Genomic DNA, 16522 nt, shown 5'->3' on the forward strand with positions numbered 1-16522 from the left:
TGAAAAAATAAAACACTAACCTCAGGGTGCAATTGCTATTCCTAAGATGGATTTTGTATTATGTATCTGTTGTCCATTGTCTATTTTGTGGCATTCTGTGTCAGAATGACACCCAGTCATTCTTTTATGTCTGTAATCTTGTAATGGTGTGCTATATTGGCCAGGTCTTCCTTGAAAAAGATTGTTAATAACCTGGTTAAATGAAAACAAATTCACAAAGGGCTACGTTTAGTCAAAAACTGGTAAGAAAGGTTTAAATATTAAATCAATTCACGGTCTATTAGGGGCACGAGTTATTTGACTAAAATATGTGACTTGAGCAAACCTTTTATGAAAAGGTTCAAAGAAAAGTCAAATACATCAACATGTTCCATGCAAAAGATCAATTTTAATATAATGGATAAAAATGTAATCCGTAACATGAATTCCTCTTATGATAATTCTTTGCAGATTCTCAGTTGTAAGCTACTGCATTATTTCAGCTCTTCTGTCCTTTGATAACTAATTTCACAAATCTGACTTTAAACTATTAATAGTAAACTTGTTAACTCAAGACTTAAATCCAATAATGTTTTGGTATTTCAACTGCAGAACAATATAATAAAGTAGCCTACCATACTTGGATGTGGAACATTTTCAACACTGTTCTTTCCAATTCTTCATGTTCTGTACAGGCTTTTAAATTGTAAATCATAATATGAAACATTCCTGTGTTACATCTTTTCTAAATGGAACACAAGTTCCAACTCCTTTCTGAACGCATCAGTATCAAAGGCTGAAATCTTATAATATTGTAAAAATTCAACATTTTTTATTATTACAGTTTTGTGCTTCCACATCCAGCCCCTTTCACTGTCTGAACTATACATACAAATACAGGTTGTATAAAATGTCATACTGTATTATACTATGTCATGATGAAAACGCCAATGTGAGTAGTTTGAAATACAACCAACAGTGGGAATCACAGATGAATAAGACAACAGTAAACACTGAAATCCACGTCCTTCCAGGAGCTGCTGTTGGACTCATCTCAGTGCTGAGGCGACCTCCTCCATAGCTGCTGCCGCCTTTTGCAGGTCCTTTAGTTTCCTTTCCAACTCTGTAAAAAGAAATAAAGACAACACGCTGTCGTTTAGAAATCATAATTTTATCACAATAAAAAGGGCTATGCTAAATTTGTAACTGTAGTTCACTTATACTATAGACCTGAATCTTGAATAAGATTATATATTAAAAACTGAAGCTGTACTTTACTTTTTATATTAATTATATAATTTATATATATATACAGTATATATATATACAGTATATATATATATATATATATATATATATATATATATATATATATATTAGAGCTGGGCAGCGATTACAATTTTTAATCGTGATTAATCGCATAATTTCCCCGATTAATTGCAAAATGAGATAATAAACTAAAAAGTAGTGTATTACGTGCAATTTTTTTTTTTAAATGTTCTGCCATTTGAATAAAAGTGCCGTAACATTTGTTCTGCAAAAACGTACCAGCATTCTGTTCATAAAGTAGAAGTTAAATAAAATATTTAGTGTACATCTCAACCTAACCCTCTGAGCACAAAGGCCATTTTTACAGTTCATTGTCCGTCTGGATTTTTTTTATATAAAAGCTGGTAAAACATCAACTCTGTTGTCTACAGTCAAGATATGAACATCATTTTTTCAGGACAAACTGGGTTATTAGAATATTTGGGCTGCAGTGAGGTCACTTGAATGTTAAAAATGGTTGTAGGACCTTAAAGACAAATAAATAAATAAAATGGAACAGAGCAGTAAAACCTATAAAACACTTCTCATATATCTTGGGAGACACACTGTGAAGAAATAATCATCATAACTTATACAGATGACAAAATACACACTTTCTTTCAAAGAAAGTCCAGACGCTTTTGCCCTCATGACATTTACTTATGCCAATAATAACATAATAATGTCATATTTATTGATATTACAACCACAGCAATGCTACAAAAGCATTTGTAGCATTGTAACAAGATATAGCTCTTGTGCACTATAGCATCTTTGATTGCATACTAGCCAGTTTTGACCTCTTTCAGCCTCCACACCCTTTGGATGACGTTGTCTCCCGTATATGGGCATTCCACTGGCTTTAACAGAGAGCAGACACAGGGCCACGAGCTAGCGGCATAAATGAGCCAAAACGCGATGAATTATGGACATAAAGTGGATACATCTTGGATGTGACGGTTTGGATTTAATGCTCAACGACCCCGGAAAAAGGCTGGAAGTTCAGGCTCAATAGAAAATCACCTGTAGAGGCTAGAAAGACCTGGAAGAGACCTCCGTAACCGCGAACTAGTTACCTTTTAGACACAACTTTTGGTGAGTATCTGTGTTGTATGGTTGATAAATTATTGAACTATGAATCAGAGGTGCTGTTTTTGCTCCTGGGTGAGTCTCTCGGTCTCAGGTCTTACAAAGCCTGTGAGCAACAAACTTTTACAATAATAAAGAAATAATAAACGCGAGATAAAAAAATTGCAATAATAACGCGTTAACTTGCCCAGCCCTAATATATATTTTTATATCTTATTTTAGAACTTAATTTGTAAAATAAGAAATTTTCAAAACTCCAACTAAAAAATCACAGTATAGAACAAGACATTGTATGTCATGAAAAGTATGTAAAAAAAAAAACTCATAGTTTAGTATTTCATAAAAAAAGTCATAGTATAGTAAGTTAAAAAAAAAAAAGTCATAGTATAATATGTCGAAAAAAGTAAAAAAAAAAAAAAAAAAAAGTCACAGTAAAGTATGTCCAAAAAAGTAAAAAAAAGTCATTGCATAGTAAGTTGAAAAAAGGCACCAAAAAGTCATAGTTTAGTGTGTCAAAAAAATTAAAAAAGTGATAGTATATGTCAAAAAAACTCAATACATAGTATGTTGTGTTTTTGTTGTGGGTTCCTCCTTCCCGTATTTCCTCTCTTTGCTTTGGACTGAAACATTTGATTACAAAGAGTAAAAAGGTGTAAAAGGTGTAAAAGGTGTACTGTGCCTTCTTCGGTGTGTGTTATGTTCGTTATGTTGTCATCTGGACCGATGTTTTGCCCTTTTGTTTAAATAAAAAAAAGAACTTGTTCACAAAACTAAATAAAAGAAAATGAATATATACATATATACACACAGTATGTAGTATGTCGAAAATAAATCATAGTATAGTATGTTGAAAACAGTTTAATACAAGTCATAGTATAGTATGTCGAAAAAAGTCTTAAAAAAGTCAGAGTATATTATATCATAAAAAAGGCATACAGGTTGTCTATTTTAAAAATAATTCAACACGGACACTCTTTTTCTGTGGCCACATTCTGTTTCATGATGAATTATTCACAAGTTGAAAAAGCTGATGGGATAACATTTCACTGGAATTGTATGTGACAAATAAAATTAATTGATGAGTTATTTTATGAGTCATAAAAAGTCAGAGTATAATATGGTGAAAAAAGTAATTGTATAGTATGTTGAAAAAGGTTATGGTATACTATGTCGAAAAGAGAGGAAAAAGAAATACTATAGTATAGTATGTTGAAAAAAATAATAGTTTAGTATGTGTAAAAAGTCACAGTATAGTATGCCATTAAAAAAACATTAAAATGTCATAGTATGGTATGTCCTAAAGCCATAAAAAAGCAATATTACAGGATGTCATAAAAAACCCATGGTATAGCATGTCAAAAAATGTCATACTATAGCAGGTCAATAAAAAAAAAAAAAAAGTTTGATAAAACAGTTTACTAAAAGAATTCATAGTATAGTGTGACTTTTTATAGTACAATATGTTGAAAAAGTCATAGTAAAGTTGGAATATAGCATGTCATAAACAACCATAAAAGAGTCGTAGTAAAGTATGTAAATAAAGTCACACAAAAATCATAGTATAGTATGTCGCAAAGAGACTTAAAAAAATATAGAATGTCATAAAGAACCATAAAAAGTCATAGTAAAGTATGTCGAAAAAAGTCACAAAAATAATAGTATAACATGTCAAAAAAAGCCATACAGGTGTCATAAAAAGTCATTAAAAAGTCATAGTGTAGTATTTGATAAAACAAAGTCATTCAGGTGTCAGAAAAAGCCATAGTGTGTCATGAAAAGCCATAAAAAAGTCAGTATAGTATTTCATAAAATACAGACTTATGTATGTATAAGTCATAGTATAGTATGTCAAAAAGAGTAAAAATAAGTCATAGTAAAGTATGTTCAAAAAGTCCAACAATTCTAGTATAGTGTGTCCAAAAAAGTAAACAAAAAGTAATTGTACAGCATGTCAAAAAAAGTAAAACAAGTCTAATATAGTGTGTTATTATACAAAAAAAAAAATCAGAGCATAGAATGTCATATAAAAAAAAAAAAAAATCCAAGTACCGTATATAGTATGTCAGTATGGTATGTCATAAAAACATTTTTTTTTATATCGTAAAAAATAATGTCATACAAAGTCATTAAAAAAAGTCAAAATATCCATGAAAAGTCATATTAAAACATTTCTTGAAAAAAAGTAATACATTGTGTCATAAAAAGTTATAGTATAGTATGTTGTAAAAAGTCATAGTATAGTATGTCATAAAATGTTATAGTATGTCATAAAAACATCACATAAAACTCATAGTATAGATACAGTATGTATGTGCGTCGTAAAAAGTCAAAGTATAGAATGTTGTAAAAAGTCATAAAAAGTCAGAGTATAGTATGTTGTAAAAAGTCATAATACAGTATGCCATAAAAAGTTATAGTATGCCATAACAAAAGTCACTAAAAGTGTCATAGTATACTTCACCCTCTTTCTGCTTGGCCACAAGTTCTGCCAGTTTTGTAGAAGCCCTCATCACTGTTAGTGCAATATCATAATCTGTGGAAAGAACAGAGAGAGCTTTATATTCCAGTGTTTGAAACATAAATAAAGATACACAGTAAGCTGTATCCTCCCTCACCCTCCTGGCTCGCCTGGTCTGCCTGGATTCTGATGGCGATATCGTTCATCTCATTAAGGAAACCAGTAAATATGGCCTGTGTGCATCCTGCCAAATTGCAGTTTTTCCAGAAACTGGTGGAGTAAGTGGTTGGCTCTGGGTCTGAGGGAAGGGAAGAGGGCGACAGGAGGGATACGCACGTTGATCCAGGTGGACCTGGAGAAATGGCTGAGCTGGTGCATGGAGGTGAGTGGGTAACACGGCAAGGTTTGGAGTGGTCAGGAGGTGGAAGCGGTCTAGCAGAGCTCTGCTTTGGGACAGACGGTCCAGCAATGTGTTGATGAGGACTGTGGAAAGAACTCTGCTCAAGTCTGGACCCTGAAAAAGAGGTGTTATCACAGCTTACATAACGAGTGACATAACTGCTTTGATTTTTGAGTAGTTTGGAAACTTTCTGCGACAACAGAACCTTCTTCAGCTCACTAGACAAGTGCTGTATACTGTTTTTACAATATATTATTTATTTCAAGGGTCTAATTTACCCATATTTATACATATACATATAGCACATATTTTTAAACATTGATTTCTTACAAACGTTTTAAATGACCTTGCGCATTTTGATGTCTGCTTTCATCAAGTTGAAAGCTTGGCAAAGTAATTCATTCGTTTGCAAGTGTTTTACATATAATATAGTAAACAGATAATATTGTTGCTAAAATTGAAGAAACCTGTTGATTTTGTATGCTGTATGTAGATGCACTGTGTAACCACGATCACTATGTAAAGTCTTAATCCTCCTTGTATTTACTGTATACACTGACTTTGAATGTACATTTCCAATTTCCTAACACTGTAACAAAGTTAATCGTATCCAACCCCATGTGAAACAAACAGTGAGCACAGTCAACTTTACCTGTATCTACCCTCTGTGCCTCGGCCTTCAACAAAACCACAGCGGGAAGTGAAGCTGGCGCAGTCTGAGTTGAGACTGTAACTAAATGTGGCAAAGACATGGGAAGCAGCAGACTCTCTGATTCAGCATCCTGAGGGGAAGCATACACATTACAGATGAGTTAACACTGTTCTGCAAATTGCGATGATATACCATTTCTCAGTCACATATAAAAAGTATATAGATTCTAAGATTAAATATCCCACAGAGGCAGATTACTTCCAATTAGCTTAAAGAAACTATGGGTTAACATTGTGTCTCTATCAGAGAGAAAGACCAAATCTACTCCAGGACTAAATAATAAATTAAGAAATAAATAAATAAAAGAAGAAATGTTCAATAGAGATTAAAGTAGTAATAATTTATAGCTGATATGTAAAAAAACTGACTTTGAAGGTAAAACTATGTAACGACTCACTGAATGTATGACTGTTTCATCTTCATCTTTACTGTCATCTTTGTTCTCTTCCTCCAGATGTTCTATAGGAGACAGCAGGAGTTTGGAAACAATTTGTTTACTATGTCTAAGTCACATATTTTAGATGCATTGAGTCTGCTGTGGCTGCCTACCTGAGCTGAACCCAGTGGGACCCTCAGTGTCTTTCCTGTGAGTGGAAGACATTAAACGATAATGCTTTACTGTTACTTTTACATGACCATACGACTAAAGAAACTGAACATTTAAATGCAATCCAAATAACATCTGTATAACAAAAACTATTATTTAGTTTTAAATAATAATACATTTTATTTATTTAGCGCTTAACATGGTTCTCAAAGACACTTTAGAGTAAAACAAGCACATAGAGCACTGATTAAAATCAGAGGTGATGTGATCACAGGAACAGGTGTGTGTGAGGAGACGGGAAGCAGAGTTTGGGATGTATTGAAGTTAATTTAAGGCTTTTGCAGATGAACCATAGATGATGCTGTTGCAGTAGTCAATTCTGGAAGTGATGAAAGTGTGAATCAAAGTTTCAGCGGTAGAGAAGGTGAGTGACGGGCGGAGACGGGCAATGTTTTTGTGGTGAAAGAAGGCAGTTCTGGTTATTTGGTTGATGTGGTTTTCAAAAGTGCGGTGTGCCTGTTGTTTTGTTTCCGGTTGAGCTAGATCCAGTGTGGTGTTATAGTTTTTCTAACGTTACTGAATGTTGCAACAGCATGTGACAAAAAACTACAAAGTTTGCTAGGCCAAAAAGAACATTAATCTTGTGATAAAAAAATTGATGCCGTTAAAATGGGTTTGTGTTAATGCCGTTAATAATGCGCGTAGGGACCCTTTGCTTGTAAAAAAAGTAGATAACTGAACTATTTAAGATGCGTTCACATTGTGATCCAATGTCAAACAACACCACTAAGCATTTCTTTTAAACTCAAGCATTTTTCCCATACATAGAGTCCATTCATATGTGTAAATAACAAACAAACTACATTAATTCCCCTTTCCATTCTCATAACATATTGCATGGTAAAAACTGTGCCCTGTTGGACATTGATTAAATCACCTCTGTCACAGCCAAATTGGCTACCCCTGGTGGTGGGAGGTTAAACAGCAACAGATAACAAACAGAAAACCAAACGGCTCTCACACACTGGCCCCTAATCGTTTCTGTCAGAAGACAAAACAATTATTAATATTTTTAACACAAGGAGCCATTACATTTGAAACAAATCTCCTGACAAGTCCTTTCCTATCAGGAAATGTCTGCAGTATTTGTCCAAGTATCGCCATTTGTCCCGCATAAAAGTCTAGTCGGAAACGGGCGTGGCCTATATCACGAGATTCCGTTGAATCCAGGAAACGCGGGGATATATGGATTTTTGTATGTGCGATGTACGGTTTGATTTATAGGACCTAACATGGAATAATAATGACAAATAATATTGATCTCAAGAAAAAATTAGGGTTCCACAGCCCTACTTTGTGAACCACATAGCTTTGATACCGCGGTTCCCAGCCCCCCGGGCTTGGACCCCTAATTAACATAAAACCAAATGGCTCTCTTTGACGCGTTTAACCGACAGCACTTAATGCAATACAATTCTACACCACCTGAAACTGAAATGAGTATCACAAAAAACTAAAGTAGTATCTTTAGCAAGGTCATGCAATGTATGCTGCACATTGTAAATATCCTAAAAATAAAGAGGTTTGATCTCACCTGATCAACTGCAGAGTCGAGAAGAGGGGAAAAATTAACGAAAGAGAAGAAAAATTAATTTCAGTTAATTGAACATCCTCAGCCTCTAATGATGATGTTACTATGGAATAATCAAAGATTAGACTTACCTGGGTCTCTGGAACAGAGTTGGCACTTTCGTCTAAATCCGTCTCTAAAGGGGCAAATATTGCCATTTCTGAATCAAGTACATGATCACCTGTAGATGATGGGAAATTAAAAAAATCTGTACGTTAACCTTTTCAAACAAGACTGTTAAATAGGTTACATTCTTTCATGTATTTTAAAGTGGGTTAACCTGAATTGGAATCATCCAAAACTATCCTTTTATAGCCTTTAGATTTACGTTTAGAGGGGGTTTCTTCCTGTCTGGGACAGAGGGGAGAGGACAGCCATTATAACAATTGTAACTGTTACATTCTATTAACAGTTTATGGAAAGCAAAAAGGGATGGGGCTGCCTGAAACAAAATTTAGCCAATTAAAAAAAAAAAATTGTCAACGATTGGCAAATCAAAAATATTGCAAATTTTATTTAAATTGTCCACCACTAGAAAAAAGGTTGAGGTATAAGGTTTCTTGGAAAGACAACCAAGAATCGTGCACACTGTCCATCACTTGTACTCACTTCCTTTCTCAGACCTTCATCAGGCAAAGTTTATATAGACAGGTCATTTAAAGGCAATAGGCTCTCACTCGCCTCACAACCTGCTGGTATTAGTCTTGACAGCTGCGGTAACAGCCAAATGCCGAGAATCAAAAACGACACCTTCAACGTTCTGTGTGTGTTAGGTCATGGCCGTTCTCACGCATGAGTCGGTACTAATCTGCAATGGAAATAGGAGGATAGGGGAACCGAGGCCAAGTCAAGCCGAGCCGAGTAGAGCTGGTACTAGCAGTGGGTACGCTTCATTAGAGGGCTTAGTACAATAAATGTGTTCTTTCTTTTGTTTGTATACAGTGCATTCAGACAGTGTTTTTTCTTCTGATATGCATTGTCATCTCTGAGTCCTTATATTGACAAGTGTGTGCCTTTCCAAATCATGTCCAAACAGGTGGACTCCAGTCAAGGTGTTGAAACATCTCAAAGATGATCAAGAGAAATAGGACGCACCTGAGATTAATTTCAAGTTTTACAGCAAAGGTTCTGAATGGACCTTTTTTCACAGCTGACATGTTGACATGTCATAATAGGAAAAGCACAGCTGTATTCAAAACCATTAATGGTGGCTGCATTCCACTGAGGAGAGGTCCTGGTATTGTGCATGCTGACTCACTGAAATAGCGTTGGAAGTGAGAAATCGTTACGGTTATCAATTTCAGCTGTGGTTTTCCTACTATGACAAGTCAAAATGTTCCGCTGTGAAAAAGGTCCATACTTGTTAAAAAGTTAAGGAGTCTGAATACTTTCTGAATGCACTCCGTTTTTCCGTTTAGATTGCCTTTAGTGTCGTTTGAAGACAGGCTACACTGGGTAAAATGGGAGTCAATTGTAAATTAAATAAATAAAACAATTCTTATCTGATGTTGAACTGAATTTGTGTGCAGTGTTGGCATCCTCTGATTAGTGGACTTTTCCCAGTAAGAGCTTGTAGCCTAGACTTGGTAAACCCTGTGACGATAGACACGATGATGATAGAGACGCGACGGCAAGCAGTTTTTTGTTTACATTCAACATAGTAGTTGACGAAGCACAACTACCCGTTGATGCCATTCATCACCCTAGTTGGTCTGATTGGTTGAAGGACTATCCAGTTGCGTACAGAATCATTTAAATTATTCCCGTTGATCACGCCCCTTGTGCAGTAGAAAATACAGAGCAGACTCCCCGGACTAATGTTCAATCTTAAAAGATTGAGCTTGGTCTGGTGATAACCAGACTACATGTAGCGCGCATATATATATATATATATATATATATATATATATATATATGTGTGTGTGTGTGTGTGTGTGTGTGTGTGTGTGTGTGTGTGTGTGTTTGGTGCTGTTTATCTATATGTACTTTGCCTGATAAAGGTCTAAGGACTAAAAGTGAGTACAAGACAGTGTGCAGAATTCATTGTTTCCTTAGGTATAAGGTGCCAGAAGATCAATATAATACATGTGTAATACAAATAAAAATAGCTGAAAGCATGACATGTTATAACTTTACATAAACGTTTGAAAACGTGGAAGACTTGAAGAACAGCAACATCCAGCATGCAAATTATCACACACTTACTTGTTAGTGGAATTCAATTGTCTCTGTTTCAAAAGCAAAAGCAGAATGATTAAAATCGCCAAATCGTCCTGAAATGAAATAGAATTAAAAGCTTTATTTAAAGTGACTCTGAATAATGAGCGTACCTTGGAAGATGAACGCGCCGCACTGCTCGATGAGTTGGAGTCAGTGCTGTACACGGATGGTTGTCCGGCAGATGTAGAACCACCTGTCAAGAAGAAGAAGAAATGTCACTTAATGTAACACTAAGAAAACAACACCTTAAAACACATGACAAAAGTGCGGTATGAGCTGGACTCACCGCTGGTGTTTCTCCTATGAGATGCAGGAGCATGTTTGTCACAATAGGACCTAAAAACACATGCCTGGCTGTTAGAATATGATCAAATGTTGATGTTAAGGGCAGATTTGAAACATAAAAATGTTAGTTATATGCTTATAAAGCAAGATGTTTGGAAAATGTGAACATACTTACACAACAACGCTATTAGTTGAACTTTCCAAGCTGATATTTCCTTCTGTCTTCTCACAGGCAAGGCAAAATATCTGAAATTGAAAATGCTACTTGTTACCTGCTGAACAAAGTTTGTGGCCGGATAAAACCTTTCCGTTTTTGTTTTAGGTACCATTTACTTCTAGAAATAAATACAATGTAAAGTAAAAAATGGATTCTATATTGATAAAACTTCTAAAATCCTAACATCCCTGCATCATGAACACAGCCAGCCACTGAGGTTTATTTTGAGTCCCATAGACACAATTCTGCTGCCGTAAAGACTCAGTAGGGCACAACATGTGTATTTATCCGCCCCTGAAGTTGGCTGAGAACTACAGAGCCCAACTGGTTTAGGAAATTACTGAGCCTTTTCTGTAAGATTTGCCATTTTAAGTGATTTGTCATATATCTATGAAGCAGAATCAATCAAACCTTGGATGATCCGGCTTCACTGGGAGTTTTGGAAGTTCTGGACTTTGAGGAGGAAGAGGGACTTCCGTTTATGGCGCCATTGTTTTCTAGAAATTAAAAAGAAAAATTCAACTAATAATGTATCTTAAACTGAAAAAGGTGTGAACAAGAAGATTGGTGAAAATTCCCACTTACCTTGTGTTTGTAGAGAGTGATTGTAGCAGTACAGCCTTAAGCATGAAAACACAGTTTACAATCAAACCAAAATATATACAGTATATAGTATATAGTATGTGTGTGTGTGTGTGTGTGTGTGTGTATATATATAGTATATGTATATGTATATGTAGTGTATATACATATACTGAAGAACTGAAGTACAGCATGATTTAGAATACAAGACAATTTTCTAGATAGGTAAACAGTTCTGTTGGACTAACCCATATTTCCCCCCGTCTGCATCCTCAACAATTGTCGCTTTAGCTTTAACAGCACACGGGTAGTGGTAGGACTTCTTGCAGCGTCCAACTTCACACCCAGCAGTGGCACCCTTCAGCTTACATTTGTTACATATCTAATGCAAACAAAAGAGTAACAGCAACTAAAATGGCTTCCAGCTCACACTTATTGGATTAAGCCTATGCATATGTAAAATATGATCAATATCAATAAATGTTTACCAGTTTGTTTCCTCGTTTCACCTCACTCAGCACATCCTCCACAAGGAAACCAAAAAGATCGTCAAACTGTGGAGAATTCCGGCAAAAAAGACCTGAGGAAAATAACTGGAACCACACACGCACGTGCACACGCATGCACGCGCGCGCACACACACACACACACACACACACACACACACACACACACACACACACACACACACACACACACACTCACTCAACATGAGTGAGGAGGAAATGTCTTAAGATAATAACACTGTAATTTAAAGAAAAACGTGTGTTTCACTGTAGGAGCAGGAGTTAACATCAGTTGTAAACAAAGGCTTTAGTGGATACAGTAAAAGCATAAATAAAGGGCAATACCCTTTGAATTCAATATGACATAGACATTTGTAAACATGAGCTTTGACCTAGTCCAAGTCTGCAAAGCTGTGAAATGTCAATAAGATATGAAATCTTAAGCTGTAGTAATATTGACCGACTAAAGAGCAGTGCTGATTGTGCTGGTATACAGTATCGGCTGATATTTGATATACCAGTAATGGTGAACCTGTCAGCTGATATGTAACAAGAACTGCAGTACTGGAGAGGCACAAATATGAAGTATTTAAGTTATACATCTTAAAAATGAATTACTTGTCTGGTTGCCTTTCCGTCACAGAGCACTGACAAGTTAATTGTTTTAACGGCAAAATGTCCTGTTCAGTACAGATATTAGTTACATTATTTAGTATCCAGTGGTGGAAGAAGTATTCAGATTATTTACTTAAGTAAAAGTAGCAAGCACTATAGCACTATAGACATACTCTGTTAGTCCATTACAATTAAAAGTCATGCGAATTCAAACCCTTAAATTAAGTAAAATAGGTGTTTTTAACAGAATTATCTTAAAGTAAGCTGTTAAAAATACCTAATATGCAGATAAGGGTCCCTTTCGGTGTAAGATTTTCTATTCTAAGCAGTTTAATAGTTTAGTTTGGTCTATAACATGCATATTACTTAACACAGGTTGTTCTTAAATCTGCAAAGTCCCTACAGCTACCAAATGTAGTGGAGTAAAAGTTAGACTATTTCCCTTTGAAATGTAGTAGAGTAAAAGTATGAACTTGTGTTATACCATGGTCTGGGTTAAACATGTCTGGTACTCAATTCTGATTGGCTGCAGGAGTCAGGAACATAACCATGACATCATTACAAAAAGGCACATTACATATCCTATGAATTGGATATTAAATATTAAAATGGATTACTTGACTCAAATCTAAGACCTGTGTGAGTATGACAAACCTCTGTCTTGTTACTTACTGTATTTGCTCAAAAAACTCAGATTCTTATGAATGCAAAATATGCCCTACGCCTTAGTCATCATTACCACATCCTTTAATAACCTGGTATAAGTGAAGGAGCTCCACACTTTGTATGAGGTTTTTATTGCCGTTTCTGTTCTCTTATCCGTTTCCATCTCCATCTTTTACAATAAAATCGTTCACTTTGTGCCTGTGTCTCCTTCTAGCAAGAGGAGAAGGGTCTTCAACCCGGTGCTTGCTCATATTAGTCATAGACAGTTAAAGAAGTGGACCAACAGATCCCGTTGTTCTGGACGGAGACCATAGACAGTTAAAGACCAGTGAAGGAAAATAGAAGCATTTTTCCGGTGATGATTAGGCGTTACTGCGCAGCCTTCAACTGAGCTTGACGACGTAGTCGTAACGTGGGCAACGTGTCTGAAAGTTGTCTTCTGGTAGCTGTGCCGAGAGAAATCTCAATCATTCCCAGTCAGCAGATACGGAGCACTAGGTATGTTAGGAGATTACATAGACACAGGCTAATTACTACTAACTAACATGCTAGTTAACATTAGTAATTAAACCTAAATAGCTGATGTAAGTCCAAACTGTGTATGATTTTCCTTCACAAGTCTCCGTCCAGAACGACGGATCTGTTGGTCCACTTCTTTAACTGTCTATGGGCTTACCCCCTTGATTTTAGCTCAATAGCTAACGTTAATCATTAAAGTCAATACAAAAAATAACAAAAGAGAGATAGCCTAGCTACTTGCTAATATTTACCAAACAGTTCTGATGAGCCGTGACTTCATTATTAGTTGATAACGGTCCGGTTGTCGTCGTCTCTTCAGACCGTTGACAAAGTACACAGCACAGTTTGTCACCGTCATCCATTCCTGCCAATTAACGGTAGATTAACTCCTTTTCGTCTAAAATAAAGCGTTTTATTACAGTCAATCTAACTATACACGTCGACCTGAATTCAAAGGCGTTGTAGCATGATCGTAAATTACTTCCTTGCGTTGATTTCACCGCCTTTATAATGGTTTGAGGTTGCCAGGTTGTATACTGCGAAATATCCCCCGCGGACCTCCAAAAATCACACAGGTTAATTTCTTCTCTTGAGAACGAAGCTATTTGTGGGAATTTTACACAGCTGTATTGTTTTATATGAATGCAGATGATAAAAATCTTTTTTTTAAATCCAACATCAATGTTATTATCTTTTTATTTTTTAAATATTTTACATATAAAGTACTTGTTCTGTTGTTGTGAATGACTTTCTGGTCACTAGAGTTCTGATTAGATGTCGAAAAATGAAATAAAAAAAGCTTGCAGTATTTTTACCCACTGCAATGTATTCAAATTTCGAATATAAGCATTAATGGTGGGCTTTGACACACTTGGCAACCTAGTTGAACAGTTTCACTTTCATTTCTGGTCGCGAGTATTTTTTTTCCCCCAAGCTTGTCTTTGTCCAATGTGAGGGGAGTGCAGATTTGAGTTGCGCAAAAAAAATAAAAAACAAAAGATTTGAGTCTCGAATGCTCAGATATAAATGCTTTACGGCATAACGCGTCACTGTCATTCCCGACATATAAATGATCTCCGATGAGCGTCGAGTCAGACTTGTAGATAATTGTCTATGGTCAGACCTATAGACAGTTAAAGAAGTCAGGTCAGCTAGGTCAGACCCACAGACAGTTAGGGTTAGACCCATAGGTTAGACCTAGTCCGGCGCTGGTTGAGTGCAGATGTTAGTTGTGCATGCTTAGATTTAAACGGTTTACGATATATCTGCCATATTGAAATTTGTGAAATCTATAATACATTTTTCTCATTACAAACAATAACATAAAATAGAAATAATTTCAAAAACGTTGTCGCTGTCTATGATTGTTTGATTGCTAACGTTAGCTCTAAACGCTTCAAGTGAGAGTCTTTGCTGTGTTTTGATTGCTAGCTTGTAGCTAAGCTAGCATAAAAACGTTTTAGCAATCTATGGTTGATTGGTTGCCAACGTTAACTCAAAATGCCATTCAAGTGACAGCCTTTGTTGTGTTTGATGCTAACTTGTAGCCAGCAGTGGACCAACTTCGTTAATTAGGTCCGTTTTTACTGTATTGACGTTACAGAAGTCTCTCGTTTGCATCTTGGAGGATATTTTTCGCAAAGGGACGCATGCACCAATCACAGCTTCCTTCGTCACAAAAAGACGCTTGCGCGAGTCAAATCTGCACTCTCCTCACATTGAGCAGTGACCGTCGACTGCACATATATTGATTCATTAATATTAACGGCATATGGCAGTGACAAAGCTATCGAAGGACTCTTTGTGTGTAATATCTGCACCCACAAATCCAGAAATTGGCTTTAGCTATACAAAAATGCATCGGTATTACGCTATTGGCCGATAATAAAAAAAGATAAGTGGTATTTCACACTTTACAAATGCGTTACAAGTAAAAGTCTGGCAATTTAAGTAAAGGTGTATAAAAATAAACAGGAACATTTTCTTATTAAAAAGTAAACACTTAATGGAGAAAAACGGCCCCTGTAACTTATAATATACCATGCATTCTTTTATAGAATTAGATCATTACTTAAAAGCAGAGTTGGTTGAGGTGGAATGCATGTTTGACTATTTTGTACAGGATTGCAATTAATAAACTATTTTCATCATTGATTCATCTGATTATTTTTGATTTGTAAAAATTAAAAAATAGTGAGAAACGCCCATCACATTCACTCAGAGCCCAACATTACAACCTCATTACATGTTTTCTTATTCAACCCAACAGTACAAATCGCAGCATTGTTAAAAATACATTAAAATACTTCAAAAGAAATGCAGCAAATCCTTAAGCTTAAGAAAATGGAAAATGTCTGGCATATTTGCATTAAAAACAACTTAATCAAAGATCAAAATAGTCTTAATCCAGTAATTGATTAATCAAATAATCGTTTCAGTTCTACTTTATCTACTAACGGTTGCTGTACGGATAGTATAATTTATAACAAAACTAATTCATCAAGCTCTCGAGATGTTTTATTTGAAAAATCCTAATTTGTACAGTAACTAAAAACTAAAGTTAAAAAAATGTAGTGGAGTAAAAAGTACAACATTTTCCATAGAAATGTGGAGAAGCATAAAAAGTGGGATGAAAAAGAAAAGAATCAAAATACAAGTATCTCAAATCTGTACTTATGTACAGTACTTGAGTAAATGTACTTAGGGAAGAGAAAGTCATAAGTCTACCTCGCAGTGCAATCAGGTATCAAGCCTTCATCTATAAACGAGAATAAAGAAGAGACAGTGAC

At 35.5% G+C, this 16522-nt stretch overlaps 1 protein-coding gene across 1 annotated transcript; it reads right to left on the reverse strand.

Moving 5' to 3' along the window:
- Positions 1-822: 822 nt before the first annotated feature.
- On the reverse strand, positions 823-14235 carry phf11 (PHD finger protein 11). Its single transcript, XM_034884719.1, has 18 exons — positions 13985-14235; positions 11916-12020; positions 11676-11809; positions 11431-11465; positions 11257-11342; positions 10804-10874; positions 10630-10679; positions 10454-10536; positions 10329-10351; positions 8404-8474; positions 8216-8304; positions 8088-8095; positions 6496-6530; positions 6344-6405; positions 5887-6016; positions 4992-5348; positions 4838-4909; positions 823-1102 (listed from the first exon to the last, which is right to left on the reverse strand). Exons 1-18 carry the CDS (start codon positions 14093-14095, stop codon positions 1029-1031), a joined length of 1596 nt encoding a protein of 531 aa, XP_034740610.1. The 5' UTR covers positions 14096-14235; the 3' UTR covers positions 823-1028.
- Between the last annotated feature and the right edge of the window lie 2287 nt (positions 14236-16522).

Source organism: Etheostoma cragini, chromosome 11 (genome assembly GCF_013103735.1).
Source record: "Etheostoma cragini isolate CJK2018 chromosome 11, CSU_Ecrag_1.0, whole genome shotgun sequence".
Taxonomy (NCBI): domain Eukaryota; kingdom Metazoa; phylum Chordata; class Actinopteri; order Perciformes; family Percidae; genus Etheostoma; species Etheostoma cragini.

Excerpts from the sequence above, each read along its gene's own strand:
- phf11 (XM_034884719.1), bottom strand. The coding sequence starts at position 14,095 with ATGGATGACGGTGACAAACTGTGCTGTGTACTTTGTCAACGGTCTGAA. Across the intron at positions 6,017-6,343 it reads ATGAAACAGTCATACATTCA|GATGCTGAATCAGAGAGTCT; the intron begins GTGAGTCGTTAC and ends GCTTCCCCTCAG. Across the intron at positions 5,349-5,886 it reads GGCACAGAGGGTAGATACAG|GGTCCAGACTTGAGCAGAGT; the intron begins GTAAAGTTGACT and ends CCTCTTTTTCAG.